A 20,058-nucleotide genomic window follows, 5' to 3' on the forward strand; every position below is an offset into this window, starting at 1 on the left:
ATGTAGCATATTCAACCAAGAGACCTCCTTTGGGTGCCAGATACGCATGTGTGGTCACAGGCTTCAGAATAAGCTGAGTAACAGAGGGAGCCACGTGAGAGATGGAGTCATTTGTTCATTGCAGTAATTTCTGTGGATTCCTACTTGATTGATCCCGTTTATTTGTTCATTAGCTCGAAGGAAAATGGGAAGGCTAAAGGCCTGCCTGTGAGAAAATAGATTGTGTTAAACTGTCAGTATTTGCTTAACTTAAAACGTTCATAGATCAGTTACCAATTCACCCCCCTAAATATATGTTAAGTTCTGGCTATTCTAACGTAGCCAGCTTGTTGAATTGGCGTTGGTGTCTGTCATCCTTTCTCACATATTTTAGCTGTTGCAGTAGAGGCAGCACTGGCCTGTACATGCTTTCACACGTGCATGTTTCTGGATGGTATATTCATTTGAGAATGTGGATGACTGAAGGCAGAGGTTTTCTTGCCATTGTTTTTCAGCTTGATGCTAATGTTTCTGTAATTCAATTTTATCGTACAGTGGGATGTCTCTGACAAGTGGAGGAGAATTTGACCAATGTGTAAAGGACAGCTTTTGTTTCTTTCTTACCTTCCTCAAGGCAAAACATATACATTCATACACGTATGTTTTTTAACTTTAGGAAAAAGACACAGACAAGGAACTGTGTTGGGAACTTGGCAGAAGTAACTGTAGTAACTCAAATGTTTCTAACTGCCTCATCCTAAAATAATTAAATGTTAGCAGTTTTTTAGTTTCATATCAAAAAGTATTTTGTTTAGTGATTAATTTTTTTTTTCCTAAGAAACTGATGGAAAAATACAGCTTCCATTTCTGGGCAGGATATACATTGGGGCACTTGCTATGCAGGCACTGTGTTCCAGCACAGAGCTGTGAATGAGCTGCAGCTGAGGTTTTTCATATAGGTCTTCTAAAAAGACCTTTCCTAAACTTCTCCAGTACTTGCTGCAAAAAGATGAACCTTATAGACGAGGAGAAATCCTTCAATCCTAGAGCCCTGCTGCCTGGTTCGATGTAGTTATTTAATTCATGGAACCATAGGATATCCCGAGTTGGAAGGGATCCACAGGGAACACTGAGTCCAACTCCTGGCTCCACACAGCACCAGCTGAAAAACTGAGCATGTTTCAGAGAGCATTTGTCAAAGTCTTTGTCACAGGCAGGAAGACATCAGGTCTGCGTACACTGCATCGTAACGTACGTGATGCTTGGCTTCGTCTGTTTAAAAGGGGCAGAAGTGATTTTTTAACATTGAGGAGATGCTGCTGCTCAGCAGCCCGGCTCAGCATCGCTGCGGTGCGCTCCCCGAATTCTGTTTGCAAACACACTGTGTAGCTGTGTGTGTTTGAGTGCATAAATGATGAACAGAAACTAATTCCATTTTAACAAAACAAAGCAAGCATCACAAGTAGCAAGTGTCAACTCAAAGTGGCTGCAAATCAGCTTCTAAATATTGTCACTGAAATTAATATCTGGATTTTGTAGTTCTTGCCAATCCTACAAATGTTTTTGAAAAAGCATTGCGTTAATGCATGATATGGAAAGGATAAATTTGCCTTAAATTGGAATGCAGTTCAAAGTGACTGAATTCTCCAGTTTCAGCCACTATATTTGCCAAAGAACAAACTGGAAAATGGAACTGGTATCATTCATCTGCTCCTGGTTCTCTGGGAGAATTGAGGAAGGGACTCCCTATGTGAATGAAAGCAGGTTTGAGTTCTGGTGTACTGTAATGACTGCTGCATTTCACTTGACTCCAGTCTGAAATACCTTTGGTTTACTTTCAATTTTATTTAGTACAGAAAAGCTGTAAGAAACCAATAGCTTTTTGAAAAGTTTTTGTCATTAATTGTGGATGACCCATGTGAATGACAAGCAGACTGTGTTATAGGAAGAATTTCTGACTTCTGCTAATGATAGTTGAATATACCTTTATTCTACCTTTATGCTACTCTTAAAATAGCTTACATTGGATAAAATGGTTCAACTATGTCTGAGACTTGACAGTTTTCAGTAATAATCTGGATTACAAAAGAATGTCTCGACAAAAAATAAAGTATCATATCCCTCACCATGAGAGGCATTACCTCTGCTACAGCAGTACCTATCTGAACAAACACACTGTATTATTACCTGTATCTGTTATGAACAATTGATTGCAAAGTTAAATTGTTCTGGCTTATTTATTGTGAGAGGTGTGGTTTGCAGTGCAAAAATAAAACAGCATCTCCTAACCTTAGAGACCCAAAATCTGGATATAACATCCAGCAATTCCTTAGTGTGCTACAGCTGGTTGGAATAAACACCTGTCCTTCCTGCTACCTCCTCTCAAACATGTCAGCCTGCATGTTCAACTGATTTGGACTTTAACGTTCTTCAGCGGAAGTAATTCTGCTGCTCTCCAGACATCTTCAGGGTTCTGTTCTGATCAGTCCACTGCCCTTTATATTTCTACAGCAGCTTCATGCGTGGGTGCCTGGAGGAGTCACAGTCATGCTGCTTAAAATGCCCTGCTTAACGTGAGTTTGTTGGAGGGCTCTCCCAGGCTATAGCGCTGTGAGCGTAGGGGACTCAGCTAGGGAAGTGAGAGAAGTTTGATGTGGAATCTGAGACTGAAAGAGTCAATCTACAGAAACGTTACGTTGCCTTGTGTCAATGTGTCACCAGTACAGGTCTGTCATCCCTGCTTTGAACCTGCAGAATGAACAGCTATGTCATAGTGACTGATACCAGTTCCATTTTGCTTACCAACTCAGTTGATTTTATATTTTATTTCTCATTTATGATGGAATAATCAGCAGCTCTTTTCTCATTTATTTTCTCATATTTTTATTCCAGGATTTGCCTCTGAAGCAGGGAGTGTCTGCATTAAAAATGACCTGTAGTTCTCTGCTTCATAGGTTAGAAACTTATTTTAATATTTTGTGGCTAAGCACAGTCCCGTCTTTTTCAAAAAAATAAAATAAAATCCAGTGATAAATGGTTTAATTGGCATTGAATGTGGATGATAAGCATTTTGCATTGGGGCTTCATTATTTTAGATGAAATGGCTTATACACAAATAATTAGTCCAGCTGAGGCAATGAAAGCTCTGTTTACTTGCAGCCATTTTTCTGAATTAACTTTAAGTTTTAAAAAAGTTGACTACGGCACAATGCAGTAAGTCTTGTTTGGACATTTCCAAAGTACCATATTGGCTAGGCTACATTGCTTTGAGCATTTACTCTCCAAAACTGACCAAATTCCAAATATCTGTCGGGGGAAAGAAATCTGTTCATAAATCACTTTACTTCAATGGGACTGCTATAGCCAGCACACACACAGAACCATGTGTCTTGTATTTACTTCTGAATTGTACACCGCAGATGCTTCTTCAGCTCCTTCCTCTTCCTCCATGGGCGGTGCTTGCAGCTCCTTTACCACCTCTTCCAGTCCTACCATTTACTCTACCTCAGTCACCGACAGCAAGGCTATGCAAGTGGAGAGCTGCTCCTCAGCCATGGGGGTAAGTAACCGAGGGGTAAGTGAAAAGCAGTTAACCAGTAACACGGTCCAGCAGCAGCAGTCAACGCCGAAGAGACACACAGTGCTGTACATCTCGCCACCACCTGAGGACTTGCTGGACAACAGTCGGATGTCCTGCCAGGATGAGGGGTGTGGATTGGAGTCAGAACAGAGCTGCAGTATGTGGATGGAGGATTCACCCTCCAACTTCAGTAACATGAGTACCAGTTCCTACAATGATAACACTGAGGTGCCACGTAAATCACGCAAACGAAATCCAAAGCAGAGGCCAGGGATCAAACGCCGAGATTGTGAAGAGTCCAACATGGATATATTTGATGCCGACAGTGCCAAAGCGCCTCACTATGTCCTTTCTCAGCTCAGCACGGACAGCAAAGGCAACTCAAAAGCAGGAAATGGGTTGGTATCTGCATTTTTTTTTTTTAAGTTCTATCACCATATGTAAAACCAAACTAATAAAACTCCCTTCCCATCAACCTCCTACTCAGGTTCTCACATAAATCCCTTCCCTTCTCTGCCATTCCCTTTTGCGTCCTAGGCCGTGATAAGGTCTCATTAGGCTTTGGCTGTTTAAGTGTTAAGGATTAGCAGTCCTTAAGTAGAGGTAAAGCTAAAGTTTGTCACAGCAATTGGGGGGAGCACTGGTGCTCTCATCTGTATTACTGCTTATGCCAGATTCCTAGAAGTTTGCACAATCCCATTTACAAAATGACCATGAAAACATTATTGTTTGTAAAAACAAAGGCAGAAGTGGACTGGACGCACCCTAAACCTTACTGCTTCTACAGTATTTTATGTGAGGATTTCAGTCTCTGCACTTTACCTTCTTGTTTGTCTCTTTCTCTATTTTCAAATAGAGAGAGTGATGGGAGTCGAAGTTAATGGCTTGTTAAGACTTCTCACCATTTAAATTAACATATCTTTTTTTATAAAAATGTTAAGGTTCTATGGTGAACTAAATTTTGTTTTTACTTGTGAATTCACTTCTGTATTTGATTTTTCAGAAATAAATCTCTAATCCTGTTTCTCTCTGTGCTTCTGGGTTGTGTGCATGCGTGTGTCTGTATGTGGGCACGCCTGGGTGGTGGTCTCTCATCTCTCCCACTTCACACTGTTCACTAAATGCATTTCAGTAGTTGCTTAAAGAAAAAAAATATCCATCAGCTTAGTGTGTTGATTGTATATATATATATATTTTATCTTGTGGCTTTTTTAGTACTCTTTTGATGGTCAAGTGGATAGATTTGGTTATTTTCTTTTGTTGTTTTTTGGGGGGGAAGATATTTATTTTGTTCCTGTTCTTATGTATGTGCTTGCAGTATGTTCTAATGTTCATCACAGTAATGGTGAATATTAAAATTAGACTGATGGGAAAGAGTATGAACTTCTCATATTCCAAAGGGAAAGAGCCTGGAGTCTGTATTCCCAAGGTTACTGCAGTTCCATACTTAAAATTTCACTGTGAAAAAGTGAGTCTGAGAAACTCTCCAGAGTTTGCTGCTGCTGCTTTCTGCATGAGGTCCATCACTGGGAGTTGGCACTGCCACCCGCTGCTCTCCTCAAACCTTTGACAGCAACAGCTGTATGGAGATCATTTTGGTGTCTCTTGATGACAAGTGCTCTAAGCTTGTCTGATGTCGCTCAGCATCTCTTATTTTGGCAGCTGAAAATTATAGTGAAGTAAAACACTAGGTTCCTGCTAGAACCTAGGAAGCACATCAGTGTGGTTACTCCTAATGAGGAAGCTGCTGTCACTGAGCATGAAGGAGGTCATTCACTCAGTTACAAAGGGAAGAAACTGTCAGGGCAAAAACTGTGATCCGTGGCAGAAAGAGGAGATCTAGTAAACTCAGGAATGATGCATGAGATTTCAACCTAAAGCATCACAAGAGTATAGTGCTCCCTAAAATATTAGGGACTAGGCAATGAGCATTTCAATACTTGCATCAAATGTTCTGTGAACAAGGGGTTAGATAAGCATGTATCTTCAGTGCCTTGTCCAGGCTAGGTTAAACTGAAGCAAAAACCTTACGTAATAGAATTGTCCTTTCAAATAGGAGCTTTGCAATGAGAAGTAGCTACGATATTGGAGAAGTTAAGTTTGTAGTCAGAATATGGAATTTTATTATTACGAATGAAAGTCACAGAAGTGGCTCGTAAAACATTTATTAAAAGCTCCTGTCCTGATGGGGTTCAGCCAGTGAAGGTCACTTACGTTGAGCTTGAGGAAAATCCAGGAAAGTACGCTTGCTGATTTGTGAAGTGGAAATAGAGTTTGTCTCAAAAGAGACTTCGAGCTGTCTTTCAGAGGTAGGAAGAAGAACTTACTCGTGTGGAAACTCCTAGAATTTCTGAAAGCCTTTTGAAAATAGATAAGTTAATAGTGATTTAGAGCAAAGACTCTCAGATTTCAGTCATGCTTGGTCTCGCTTTCACTTTCAGGTCTTCACTTGGAACAACCATGATGCAAATGCAGGACCAGACAAACGTTAACTCCCGAAATCTATTTTAATAGAATCATGGGTTTTGCCATTTGTATTTTAGAAAAGAAGTGCTAGCTTTGAGGAGACATTGTCTGGTAACAATTAAGCTAATAAATAAAGGTGTGTGTGTGTGAAATATGATTTTTTACTACTTGTATATGCATGGCTACTAGTATTATAAGTTGACTAAATTAAAAGGATGTGTAAATGATATATCCTGATAATTTGACAAGTAAGAGCACTGAGAAAATCTGGTGAAGTCTTTAAAATCACTTCCATGTTCATCTAATCTTTCTGAAAATAATGATCACTTAAAGCTTCTTAAGGGAAGACTTTCCAAGTAGTTTTTAGGCAGCATCTCTTCACGTAAATGCTGCAGGGTGTGAAATGTTAGCGTGTTGACAATGAAGGTAACTTGGTTTTAAGAGCAAAGTACTTTCAGGAGAATGTGATGATGTGCTGGAGAGGCCCATGACTCGATGTCACACTGGTAAAACCTTGTACTTTTGGTATCAAAAGTGAATTTCATTTCGGTGACTGCCTCTCTGACTCTTCCCTTCAAAATTCTCTGTTAGCCTTATACATCAATTTACTTAGCCGGAATCTGCGGTGTGATGAGGTCAGTGTAAGCAGTGGCTGTGCTGCGTTTCCTCCCATGAAATGAGTCCTGGCGCGGCAGTGTGGGCAGAGCCCGGCCTGGCGCCGCCGTGTGCCCCGCAGCTCACACTGCTCGGTGTCACTGCACGCAGTCCCTGTGGGAACTGAACTTCAGTTATGTAATTCAGAATTCTGAATGAGAAAAAAGTCGTGGAGTGACAGATACTAAGTGCATTCCTTTCAGTGGCTGGGCTGTTGGAGTAATGTCCTGGCAGGAAATACAGATAAATGACAACCTAACAAGCTTGAATTCAACTGCTATTTATCTTACCTTGTGCAAAAGCAAAGAGCTTAGCAGTGTTAAGTACAGCATACCTAGTGTATCACAAGTTTTGTATATACGACACTGCCAACAGCTCGCCCCTTTTCGTTTCCTGAAGAAAGGCGTGTTTGTATACAGCATTTTTCCAAGCATCCTGTCTGACTTGCCTCTGGCTGTATGCAGGACTTCTGGCAGAAGGATGCTGCCATGTGGGCCTCCATCCCTCCAACTGTGGCTGGCTGCCATGAGCCTGAGCAGGCCTGAGGGGGTCAGGGCAGCTGAGGAAGGAGCAGTAAGTCCTGGGCCTTGCTTGTTCCAGGGTTAACCTTCAGGAACAGAGGAAGTGAGGTTCAGGCCCAGCATGGGCAGCTCCCCGGGGTACACCGTAGCCCTTTGTGACTTGCTTGGAAGACCCTTGGAAGGTTTAGTGGAAGTCAGAGTGTGGCAGCAAGGACTGTGGGCTGTGAGCTGCGGGGGCTCAGCAGACAGAGCACCCATCCCTCCCTGCAGACACAGGGGCCCCTCTGCAGCAGGAGCTGTGCACAGTGCCTCTGAAGTGCTGGCACATGCCTTGTGCTGTCCACTGTACAGCAGCTGTAGGAAAGCTGTGACGTTTGTTAGTGTAAGTCAGCTGGGAAGAGAGCACTGCAGGCTGCTTCAGCGTCAGGTCCATGGCACGCTCAAATGGGGTGAAGGCAGCAGCAAAGCTCTGAGTACTGTTGAAGAAAAGGTGTTTCTCTCACCCTTTTCCCTTGGGATAAAAGTCCTCATTAAGTTACTTCTGTACATTGCACCCTGAAACAAGATTTTGGTTTCTGATTTAAAGCTGCCTTCTTCATATTGATTAGTGCTTAACAGTGCATTTGTGGGAGTTTGAAGGAAAAATAATGACAAAATTACGTTCTGCATATCCTCATTGAGCTCTTTTTCTGCCTGTCCCATTTGCTCTGGCACATTTACATTTGTTAATGTCAGATGGGTTTATTGGACTTGGGATAATTATGAAAACGTGCTCCAAGTAAAATCAAGAGTTACCTTTCCTTGTGCTTTAAAGCAAACTAAGAATTGATCCCATAACGTTATGCTTTGGAGGGCTTCTTCATTCAGGTTTTAATTATGGAACTGATCACAGCAAATACAGTACATCTTAAGGTGCACACCCGCAAAGAAACGCTCTTTTGCATACACTGCAGCTTTAAAATTTCTGCCTTTTTACTGGGGAGCCTTTTACTACAATTAATTTGTTTTAAACATAAATTTATCAGTCTGTTTTAACAGAAAATAGTACTTGAGTTTGCAAGGCCAGGAGGAGTCAGGCATGAGGCTGTTTTCCTATTTAAAGTATCATTTAACCTTAAATCCATTCAGTGTGTGTGTGTACCTATGTATATTTTTAACAGAAGTGAAATGGCTTATTCCAGTAATAATAGGCTGTATCAAGTACTATGAAAACAGCAGGTTATAAGCCTTCTAATACAGTTTAATGCTAATTGCTTTTCCCTTCCTTAACGTTTACTCTCTGAAAAAGCAGTTCCTAATTGCAGTGGATGGAAGAAGCAGGGAAGCACCATTCCTCTTCATCCTGCAGGTTTCCTTCTCCGTCAGAAGGAGAAATCTCTCAACTATGAATCCTCTGTCCATTAATACACACTTCTTACCTTTATAGCTTTTCTGTGATTTTGTTTATTTTTATTGGAGAGCTGCTTTTAACATCTTTTTAATGGTCTGCTTTGACTTCTCAGAGCATCAGAGAGCCAGAAAGGAGCTGGAGGGAAGAAGACGCCAATGTGGTGTGGTCAGTATCCAACCAAAAGTGAGGGGAAGGAGCTGAAGATAGTGGTGCAGCCGGAAACCCAGCACAGGGCTCGCTATCTGACTGAAGGCAGCCGAGGCTCAGTGAAAGACCGGACACAGCAAGGTTTTCCGACTGTTAAGGTAGGCTGCTCAGTACTAGGTGATGTGGAAGTTCCTTTCCAAGGGATGCTTAAATAGGTGGGAGCTAGTTCAGTTCAGATAAGGACTGAAATTTCTCCTTTGCAGTCTCTTTAATGTAAAGACTCTGAAACTGTACTGTATCTCTTCTTGAGAGTACAAAGACATCTACTTGAATTGCAACATTAGAAGAGGTAGGAAATTTCACATCAAGGCAATGATATTTTGTCTCTGATGCATTTCCTGTTAGGCTGCAATTAGATGAACCACATACTAATAGGCAGAAAGTTGAAAAATGCAAAAGTAGGACAGCAAAATGCTGTAACTCTTCAATTGCTGATGATAATGGGTCATCATTATCTCTTACTATTAAGAACATAAAACAAGGTTTAGTTCCAAAATACATTTGAAAGGTTATGTGGTTTTCTTTTCAATGAGCATCAGAATCTACTTAGTCAATATCTGTTTTTCAAGCAGAGTCATAAAGATCTGTTAGCTCAGGTGTCACATGTTATTAGAAAGCTACAGTGACCACAGGACAATTGTTATGGGCACCAAACTGAACACAAGCCAGGACTGCACACTCATTGGAAATATGGCACACAGCTGCCATGCTATCTTGGGAGAAGTGTGGCCAGCGGGCTCAGCACGTAACTGTATTGGTTACCATACCAATAAGAAAGATATAAGACATTTCCTTTAACACTTTTTCTTATTTATTCCAGTTTAGGAACTCAGCAGTGCAGTTCTCAATGCAAGCTAGCTTGTTAGGGCCACAAAAAAAAAAAAAAAAAGAAAAAGGAAAAGTTTGTTTTCCACGCAGGCCTTAAAAATCTGTGCTGTTTACAAAGTATTAAAACACACTTGTCCTTAAAGACCAGGTCAGCAGCATTGCAAGTATCTCCAACACTTCACTCTGTCCACTTTGGTGATACAGAAATCCAGTAGAGTTTCCTAAGAAAAGAATCCATTCATATAGTCCTGTTGCTATGGTGATGTAGTGTCCATTTATGTGGACTTTCTTAATGGGCCTTTGTTTGTCTGAATTTCCTTTTAATTCCTTTCCCAGTTACCCTTTAGCACCCGTCAGTGAAAATTTTCTGTTGGGAAGAGTCTCGCGTTTCTGAATTCCTGGAAGCTCAAACTGCTTTACCAGCAGGCAAACTAGTTCATGCTCTGCACACAAAATGACTGTGAACAACGAAGCAAAAGACGTATCAGTGACTTTGTCTGAAAACTACATTTACAGTATTCTTGAGAAACTTGCTTCTCTTAGAAAGCATTGCCTTTTAGGAAAGCGCTTTACGGAAGCCATGGGCTTTCAAGCCCTTTCCTGTTAACCTATTGGCCTGGTTCATATCTATGAGCCTGTGATAGACCACCTCCAGAAGTCTTTAGGCTTGGCCCATCTGTAGCATATAACCCAGCAACCTCCTGCAAACTCGGGTCTCCATTTGGACATGGGAGGCATACTATGATCTTATGAACATTTGCTAATAGTTTTACAAGCCAGCTAAGAACTCTGAATTTCCTAAGCCTGTCAGCGACGACTCCCCTAAGAGATCCTCTTCTGGGGGATTCTGCTCTCCTTTGCTGTCACCTTACCACTGAAGATTAAGCTTTATTCCCCTCTGGAAGTACTGACAGGGCTTGCAGGTGTAGGACAAAATGTAATTCTGTTACATGGAAATCCTCTAGCAATAATTATGAAAACATAATTGATCAGTTGAATCATGAGAACATAAGTTTCTAGCTGATCAATCCACGTGCATATACTGACCAAGACATCCTTATATGCTTTGGAGTCAGCCACAGCAGTTAACTGGTGGATGTCAGCACTGGTGGGGAAGAGACAAGAAAATTGTTAAGGATCAGGTGAGAGTGGGGGATCATTAGAGATATAAAAGTTGAAGTGGATATTTAATGCCATGTGGAGATTTATAGCATTCAAGCTGATTTAAATACATTTATATTCATTTCACCTGTGTGTTGTCTTCTAACAGAAGAACAAGTGACATTAATTAGCTATTGTAGGGAACCTGCTTTAGCAAGGGGGTTGGACTCAGTGATCCCTTGAGGCCCTTCCAACCCCTGCAGTTCTGCAATTTCATTTATAAAGTAGATTAAAAAAAAATCATGCTTACCTTTGGATTGTTTCCAGCAGCACCGGGAGAAGGTTCACTTCAAGTTCAGCTGCATAAAACATTCCCTATTTTAATTAAGACATTGCCAGTCATTTGAAATATCTGCTGTGTGGTGCTGTGTTTCAGCTGGAAGGTCACAACGAGCCGGTGGTGCTGCAGGTGTTTGTGGGGAATGACTCTGGCCGAGTGAAACCGCACGGCTTCTACCAGGCCTGCAGAGTTACTGGGAGAAACACCACTCCCTGTAAGGAGGTGGATATTGAGGGCACTACTGTTATCGAGGTGGGACTGGACCCTAGCAACAATATGACACTTGCGTGAGTAGATCTTATTAAAAATATGTATATATGTTTAACTTGCTTATTTTCAGAAACTTATTTTCCTTTCTCAGTTGGATTACTTAGCAGAGAGAAGTATGAACATCTTGGCATACGTTGGGCACTTAGCTAAAGCTGCAAGCATAAGAGAAATAATTAAATCCCATTCTCTACTTGCTTATTATACTTGATGTTTGGTCTTGTCTTTTTGTAGCAATTTTTCTGTGAGCTTTGTTATATTATTATTAGAGTTTCATGTACTGTTTAAAGAATAACCTGCGTGTTCAAGTTTCACATCGCCCATGAAGTTGTCGCAGATTCCATTGATCTTCTCTTCTTTTAGCAAGCATGAAACTGCTTCTCAGAAGACAAAAGGAGAATAACAGGAACTTTAGTTCCCAGAAGGGTTGAGAGATGCGGACAGGGAGGTTAAACTGAGTTTTCTCTTCTCTCTGTGCTTGTCCATTTCTGTCATTCCTGTCAGGTGGTTCTTTGTGATGAAAACATAGTGCTTTCCCATCTTTGCAGGCCTTGTCTGGTCAAATATAGGTAGCGTTTTGGACATAAAATTAGTGATCTTCAGATGTGTTGAGGCTGTATATGCTGCTGCTCAGGAGGGATGTATTCAGTCTGACGAACAGACTGAATTGTTTGACTTTTTTTGTTTTATATAATGTTTTCTCCACAATAAGTGAAAACTGCCTCTTAAAAGTAATTAATAATTGCCCTCAAGTGGTAATATAAAGCCCTTCAAGCTTGGAGATGCTAGAAAAAGTGAGTTGCCAAGGAAGAGGAGTTTTCCCCAGGCTGTCTTCTCATAAGATTCCTGAATGCCTCAGGAATCTTCCTGGTATGTCTGTGGTGCTGTTGTAGCTGTCCAGTGATGGCAATGGCAGTGCCACCTCATGAATTGCTGTCTCTTCTCTCTCCACCTGAACTGTTCCTCCCTGGGTGATGTGCAGCACAAAGATTTGCTGTACTCAAATTCATTGTGCCCAATGAACTTTTTGGATATAAGGATTGAGGTCCTGGTAGAGTTAGTGTTCTTAGCATGTCAGGCTGTGAGTTTTGTAATTTGTTTTATTGTTTGTTTATTTTTTCCTCTAAATCATTTTGCATCTATCATGTCTTCCTAAAAGCTGGCATGGCGTTGCTCTCCCACCCCAGCCCTTTGTATCCATTTATCCCAGGACCACAGTTGCTGCTCTCAATTTTTTGTTTCACTACTGCTTTCAATCAATCCAGAGTATTTTCCATTAAAACCCCTGCAAACACAGACCTAGTCCGGGGAAGAGAAGTATGAAGATAAATTGAATGTTTTCCAGAATTACTTTCTTATATGGCATTGTCTTTTCTATTCATAGTATTTTCATATTCCTTCTTCCCATGATTCAGTATCCAAATTAGGTAGGGAAGAATTGAAAACAGCTATATAAAGGGAAAGGTTGTATAGAAATTTCCATGTGAATAATAATATTTCAGTAGCTACTTTAAGAACTGTGTCTTTATGTGTCTCGCTTAACGAGTAAAAAGACTTTTAAAAAATGCCAAATTTAACTCTCAACTGCTTTTTATTGTCAGGGTTGATTGTGTGGGAATACTGAAGCTGAGAAATGCTGATGTTGAAGCTAGAATAGGGATTGCTGGTTCCAAGAAAAAAAGCACACGTGCCAGGCTGGTATTTCGTGTTAACATCACTCGCGAAGATGGTTCCACGTTGACTCTGCAGACACCTTCTTCCCCAATTCTGTGCAGTAAGTATCAAAGCAAAAAAGGTGGTACTAGAGGACTCTGGAGTTTGGTGTGAGTGGAGAAGAAAGGAAAAGAAGAACCAAAAAAACCCAAAACAAGATGAAAGCTATGTTAATCTGTGATTATTTCAGAACTGTTATGGCTTAAATCAAATGGAATTATCTTTATTTGGAGTAGGGTGCTTGTTTAATAGCTGACCAGTATTTACAAGTAGTTAGAAAATAGCTAATCTTTCATTAGATTCATTTTTGCCTTTTTAAAGATGAGAAATTCTGTCAGGCTTTCTTGGAACTGATTGTATCACTTGAAAACAGGTTTTAATCTCTTCTGTACTGTCACTTCCATCTGCCAGCTTTCAGTGATAGAGATGACTTGTCCTAAGTTACTAAGCACGTCTCTGTACAGATGTGGGAGCTCGTTGAGCCAGAGGGGGAATCTGTTCTGGTTCAATGCAAGAATTAAACTTTTTATGGCTATTTATTAAAATGCTCTGTTGAACACTGAGAACAGATGGCTGCATTGACTGTTTAGGTTATGCTGACCAACGTGGAAAATGAAATCGGAGTAGATCTGCTTCTTCAGTTACAGGGAATTGTGCTCCTCTGTCAGAGAACAGATAGGGAAAAGCATTTAAAACAGCGATTGATAGATTATTTCTATTTCTTGACGAACAAGAAGATAAGAGAGCTTTTTCTCTGTACTTGGAATATAGTCTGATTATACAAGTGCATTTAAAAAGAGCACGGCCAGCAGTGCGAGGGCGATTCTCCTCCCCTCTGCTGTGCCCTGGGGAGGCAGCATGTGAGCACTGTGCCAGGACAAGGGCAGCAATTGGAGCCCATCTGAACAGGAGAAACAATCCTTTCCTGCGAAGGCGACAGAGCCCAGACAGATGGGGGAGCCTCCTTCTCTGGAGGTATTTGGAACCCACCTGGGGGCTTCCCTGTGCAGGCTGCTGTGGGGATCTGCTTTGGGGGGTTGTTCTGAGGGAGCCCCAGTGGTCCCTCCCAGCTTTTATGGCTCTGTGATTCTGTGCCACCACGACAGCAGTATTAGTAATGTTCCCAAAGCTACAGACGTGAGATGCAGGCCCTTTAACAAAGCCTCTTTAAAGTGTTGGCCTTAGTAATTTGTTAGCAAACCTAAATCTGATTTCTCTGTTGAGAAGTTCATGTGCACTGAGCATATTTAGTAGCTGCGTAATGGTTGCCTAGGAACCTGCTTCAACAGTTGTAGAAAAATCCTTTCTGAAAGGTCATTAAATAATTTGGATTGTTATGGTATATATGCTCTTCTATGCAGTAAGATAAGAGAATGCTATTATTAAACACTGAAAGTGGGCCACATGAATGCAGAACACAAGTACGGTCTTACACCAGTAGGATTTCATGGTGAATAGAAAAGCTGGCTGAAAAACCTCTGTTAGGAACTGGATTTATTTTGTTGCATATTAAATGTGACAAAGTCAAAATACATTATTTTAAAAATCTGATGCTTTGTTCAAGAGCCTGGAGGGAGGTTTAGATTCTGTGCCAGGAGGGTTCCAAAAATGTGTTTATGCACTCAAGCGCACGTCTGTATTTCAGCTATTTTTGGTGGTCATTTTCCTTTAGCACAGGTGGTTTTATTGGATTTGTGCTCTGAGAAGCATAGAAATAGTTTGCAGCACAACCAGTTTGTAACCTTATAGCCTACGATTCAGCTGATGATTTTGGAGAGGCGGAGGTTTCCAGGGGTGTGTGTTGGTGAGCTGCATCCTCGTGGCTGATTCTGGGGGCACAGATTGCCATAGTCCTCAAGGAAAGAGGTGTGACTGTAGCAAGGATTTATATTAGCAGACACATACAGCTCTTGAAAATAGTTTGAACACTGAAAATTTTGTTTCAGAGGTTTAAAAAATGAGAGGAAAGGATAAAAAATGACTAGTGGGTCATTTACCCAAGTATGTGTTTTTTTTTTTTTTTTTGAGTCATTACATTTATAAGAGAAATAATACATTTTAAGGAAGACGTTTAGGATTTGTTTTGTCCTTTCCCATAAGTGTAAGCAAGCTATAATCCTGTTAAAGTTGTAATCACTGTTTTGGATATCGATGTTTTCTGGGATTTCAGGCCGTGTGTTCTTTCAATTGCAGCTCAACCAGCAGGAGTTCCTGAGATCCTAAAGAAAAGCCTGCACAGCTGTTCGGTGAAGGGTGAAGAGGAAGTTTTCCTAATTGGCAAGAACTTTCTAAAGGGAACGAAAGTGATTTTCCAAGAGAATGTTTCTGGTTAGTGCAAAAGCTATGACTGCTTGGAGTGATGAGGAGAGCGTGCTTTATGTTGTTTCATACAGATTAGATGTAGAGAACAAACTGAATCAAAGGCACTAAAATAAATTGCTTGATATGGATGAGCAGTAAATTATGCTTTTTAACTTTCATTTAGATGAAAATTCTTGGAAGGCAGAAGCTGAAATAGACATGGAGTTGTTTCATCAGGTACTTCTTATTACTGTTTTTTTTTAACTTCATATTTTTCTTTTTATATTTTCCTACAAAAATTCCCTATGAGCGTGATTCTTTGGTTTTAAGTCATTCTCTTGGCAAATGTGTTCGAGGAGTAATAGCTTATTACAAATAAAATGCGAAGTGTACAGTCAGGGAAATGGAGCTGAGGAAGATTTCACTTGTGCTAAAAGTATTGTGTGTGGCTCTCCTTGATGGAAGCTGGAGGATGTGCCCAGTGGCTTTGTTTTCAGCCACCCCTACTGAATAAGGGAAGGGGAGGAAGGACTTTCCTTGCTGGGAGGAGAAGAAAAATAGGATTTAAAATAATAAAGTAGCACTAAAGACACTGACTATCAGTTTCTTGAATTCTTCTCAGATTTAACTTTCCGTCTTTTCCTCACTAAACTGACTAATAACGTTCAAACAAATAATGTGTCCCTGTTCTGCCTCTGACCTTCCCCACTTCTCAGGCAGACAGGCAGAAAGTTGTAGAAGAATGAACAAAAAAAACCCAAACCCAACAACAAAATATTTGAAATGTAGAAAGGTTTTATTTCCCCTTGTCAAAAAGGGAATTGTAGTGAGCCTGAAAGACAGAAGGACTGTAATAAATGCATAATTAATATACATTTATTTTCTTCATAGTTCAGTTTATTAAAAAAAAAAAAAGGTTAATGAAGTGCCTAAACTGGTATAGAACTGCTCCATGGAAGAGAAGTGGTAGGAGAGAACTGGCAGCCAGCCTGGCCACCAACTTCTTGGATGAGTGACATTCTGTGTGTATGACCCAAGTAAATTAGGAGCTGAAATGCACAGATCCTAATTAAAATCTGTCTGAAGTAAAGCAACCAGTTGGCGTGCAGAAGTGCTTCTTGTGTAACTTCGTGTCAGTTGGAACAAGGCACTCCAGCTTGATTGTAGTGCTTCTGTGGATAGATTGCTTTCTTTAAAATCTGTGTGCAGGAAATGGTGTCTTTGAAGTAGTGGCTGTATTAAAGCCACTTACACAATGCAACCTGCAGGTCTATTGTGAAAATGAAAAGTAAAAGTGGTACTGCAAGCTTCCTGATTTACTCTGGCCTGACTAGCTCTGACTTCTTCCAAATCAAAACCACAGTTGTTACCAAGTGACTTCACTGACAGTGTAACAGCCACGTTTTCCCCCATTCTTTCTGGTGTTTTATTAGTCTGCTTCTATGTTTAGATGGAGGTAGATAGTGTTAATAGTAATGAAGTAAGGTTTCTGATACGATTTTACTGTTTTTGGCATTACAGAATCACCTCATTGTGAAGGTGCCCCCATATCATGACCAGCGAATAACCTCAGCTGTTTCTGTGGGAATTTATGTGGTCACCAACGCCGGACGATCGCATGATGTGCAACAATTTACATACACTCCAGACACATGTATGTAAAATGGAAAACTGGGGAAGGGGTGGGCACTGACCTGCTAAGCCTTTCTTTCCTAATCTCGTGGTCCATATAACAAATGTTAGAGGATGTTTTCAAACTCCTCTTGTGGTTAAGATTTGCTCTGCTGAGGAAGGCCAAATCCTTAGATTTCATAATTCATTTATGTGTCAAGTAGCTCAAACTTGAGCTGCATGGTGCTGTCACCAAAATTCATTGGCAAATATCAGTAGCAGCTGTTCTTAAGCTTTTCTGCCGTAAGGTTCAAAGTGAAGCTGAGTCAGAAAGAAAAAGACATCCTACATATAGAACTCAACAGAAAAACAGCACTGATTTTTATTGTAAGGAATGAAGTTTCCTGACATAATGTATTTTTATTGCTTTATCCATATGACAGTGTGCAGTGCTATTGCTGACTGGCTTCTTCATTTTTGGAAGTGCAAATGATACTGTGGGCATTGGGGTTCACAGTTTTGTGAACTGTGTGCTCACAGACATAAGGAAAGTTCATGAACACTGCAGAATGTTTCTATGAGTTTTGAAAAAGCTTAGTTACTTTAAGCTATAAGTAACTTTCAGTTTGCTTTGAGGATTTCTTTTTTTCTCATTTGCTGTTTTAATATAAGGAAATTTTCACTGTGTTTTGCTTCAGCAGCTGGTACTCTGAATGTTAATGTGAAGGAGGAAATCTCCAGCCCAGCCCAACATTGTTCTTTTGAAGAGGCTATAAAAGGTACTAAATTGATTCTTATCATTGTTGTTAATAATTTAACCATAAACTCCCACCCAAATTTTGCAGGAATGAATCCACCATCCTGAGAAGCTAAGTATGTACTTAAAAAAATCTGGCAATGTTCTTACAGTGGGGTTTGATTTCTAATCCTGAGTATTTCAGTTAACAACTGTATTCCTGCAAGTGTATTGTAACATGAGAAAGAGTAGAGCAAAACCTCAGCAAAAATAATTTTTAAACAATTGTTTTCCTGACTTGGAACCTACATTTAATACTCTTAAAAAGAAGAGGAGAGAAGGCAGTACAAAGGATTTAGAAGCTATGTAGTGCTAATTGAAGGGTTTTTTTTGTTTTTTTTTTAATGAAAAGACTGGGGGGAAGGAGCTTAAAAGAATGGAGCACTGGAAGGCCCTAACATACTAAATTGGTACTTTTCCTTGAGGTTATAATGGTGTGGTAATATTAGAGGCTGAAGCTGTGCAGTGATTTTATGGCTGCTTTTGGTGGCTCTAGTAAGAAAGTGAGTTCTGGCATTTTCAGCTTGCTTCCCTCAGTGCTGTTTCCTTTCCTTGTCATTCTGTCCATGCAAGGTTAGTTGTTTTGTTCTAAGGGAGAACCGTATAGGCTTGCCTGGTTTGTAAGGGAATTGATCCTTCCTATATTGAAATAAAGGGAGGAAATATTTCTTGGTTGTTAAAACTATGGCAGTGTACAAAGGTCAATGGAAATTTCCACAGCCAGAGCAGGCTGTGGAAGCTGATTGAAAGGTAAGCAAATGAACAATGTGATCACAAGCTTGATAGGAAACCATAGCTTCAGGTGAAAATCATGAAGCTCGTGTTTAAAGTTAATAACCTTACATTTGGCCTTGACAGACGATGCAGTTACAAGTTGAGTTTACAAAATGTTAGGTAGGATAGTGCAAGATATGATGAGTTTAAACCTGCAGAGAATAATAGGGGAGAAATTTGCAGAAAGGTTTAGGGCAATGAAACAAGCTGATCAAAGGATTGGTAAGACTTCTTAGTAGCTAGATTAAAAAGATAAGGATAATAATAGCCAGTGTATTGGGGCAAGCCTGACATCTATCTAATCTAGTATGGAGGCTTAACAAGATGAGATAGCAACAGCATCAGGAGAACATTGCTGTTGGTGTGCACATGTGTGGTTCCTATTGGCTGGTTCCTATTGGCTCATACCTTTGTTCATGAGAGAACTTGTCTTTTCCTTGTGTAGGTTTTCCTCTTTTTTTTTTTTCTCCGTTCATGCCTGTATCTATTCAATCTGCTTTAAGCTGGAGGTGAACCTTAGGTCAGACAGTTTTGTCTGCCTGGTGTACTTTGTCTCTACATGTCCCAGCTGATCCATCATCACTGTTCTGAAATGATAAAGAGCAAGTGTGGATCCAGTGGAATGCTGCTTCCTTCCTGTTTGCTTTCATTGGGAGCAGTGTCATAGAATTCTTGAGACAGTTGCCATCACGTACTGCAGCCTCTGACAGATGGAATGACCTGATGATGCCAAGGGCCTGTACAGTTGCATACTGAACCCCAGGGCCTTTCTGTTCTTCTCATAGGCAAATTTAAACTTTGTCTCGGATGTCTGTAAATATTCCTTAAAATTATGACATCTGCATAAGTATAAATGAAGAAAACCCACATTGCTTCTCCCCCAAAATTCAGATTTTTAGTTCTAACGCTGTAGATTTGAAAGATTTCAAGAGCAAGTTATATTTCAGGATAACATTTAGAATTCTAAAGTTGGAGTGAGTATGGGTAAGTGTATAGTTCAGATCTCTGCCTAAGGAAACGCACATCCTTCAAACAGAGGATTAGTCATGTAGCATTATTTGTGAATGGTTGAAGGTGGTTATAGGTTCCAGTTTCCCTTGGAGAAAAGGGAAAGAAGATGTATTTGCTTTGAAAACATCTCAGCAGTTCAGAAATCCTAAAATAAGTAAATCACAAAAACAGTACAAACCAAAACCAACAATAGTTCTTTGCTTTTGAAAATTCTCTCGCTCCTTTTTCATTTTTAATCTCACCTATTTTTTCATTCTTCCAGCTAAGGATGTCACTGTAAACCAGAATACTGTTGCTAGTACCTAACCTCTATGGCATTGGGATTTTAATTACTAAAGCGTGAAGTTTTTATGGTTTCCAATTAATACAGCATGATTGAACACGTAAGAGAGGAAAACTTGTTGGTTGTGACTACAGTGTAGAAAAGCACTGACTGCTGTGTGTGAGTGGCTGTCCTCAGGCAGACGTGGAGCAGGATTCTTCTGCTTGGATGTTGTTCCCTGCCAGCAGTACAGCACA

The 20,058-nt window shown here is 40.4% G+C and overlaps 2 protein-coding genes across 5 annotated transcripts in view; one reads left to right on the forward strand and one right to left on the reverse strand.

The window, feature by feature from the left end:
- NOB1 (NIN1 (RPN12) binding protein 1 homolog) overlaps positions 1-20,058 on the reverse strand; it is an 84,328-nt gene that overhangs the window by 45,829 nt on the left and 18,441 nt on the right. The gene's annotated exons all lie outside the window — the stretch shown is intronic.
- NFAT5 (nuclear factor of activated T cells 5) overlaps positions 1-20,058 on the forward strand; it is a 54,431-nt gene that overhangs the window by 24,619 nt on the left and 9,754 nt on the right. The window contains exons 1-9 of one of the 4 annotated variants that reach the window (XM_065745277.1): positions 2,875-2,933; positions 3,399-3,957; positions 8,703-8,895; positions 11,163-11,353; positions 12,935-13,107; positions 15,240-15,374; positions 15,532-15,584; positions 16,869-17,001; positions 17,657-17,737. In XM_065745277.1, coding sequence (XP_065601349.1) covers positions 3,428-3,957; positions 8,703-8,895; positions 11,163-11,353; positions 12,935-13,107; positions 15,240-15,374; positions 15,532-15,584; positions 16,869-17,001; positions 17,657-17,737 — 1,489 coding nt within the window. In that variant the 5' untranslated portion in view covers positions 2,875-2,933; positions 3,399-3,427. Of the gene's footprint in view, positions 1-2,874; positions 2,934-3,398; positions 3,958-6,071; positions 6,162-8,702; positions 8,896-11,162; positions 11,354-12,934; positions 13,108-15,239; positions 15,375-15,531; positions 15,585-16,868; positions 17,002-17,656; positions 17,738-20,058 lie in introns of those variants that run through there. The other 3 variants (XM_065745274.1, XM_065745276.1, XM_065745278.1) reach the window with 3 other exon arrangements.

The sequence above is a fragment of the Cyrtonyx montezumae genome, unplaced genomic scaffold (assembly GCF_038088225.1).
Source record: "Cyrtonyx montezumae isolate F1298 unplaced genomic scaffold, pur_monq_1.0 scaffold_35, whole genome shotgun sequence".
Lineage (NCBI taxonomy): Eukaryota > Metazoa > Chordata > Aves > Galliformes > Odontophoridae > Cyrtonyx > Cyrtonyx montezumae.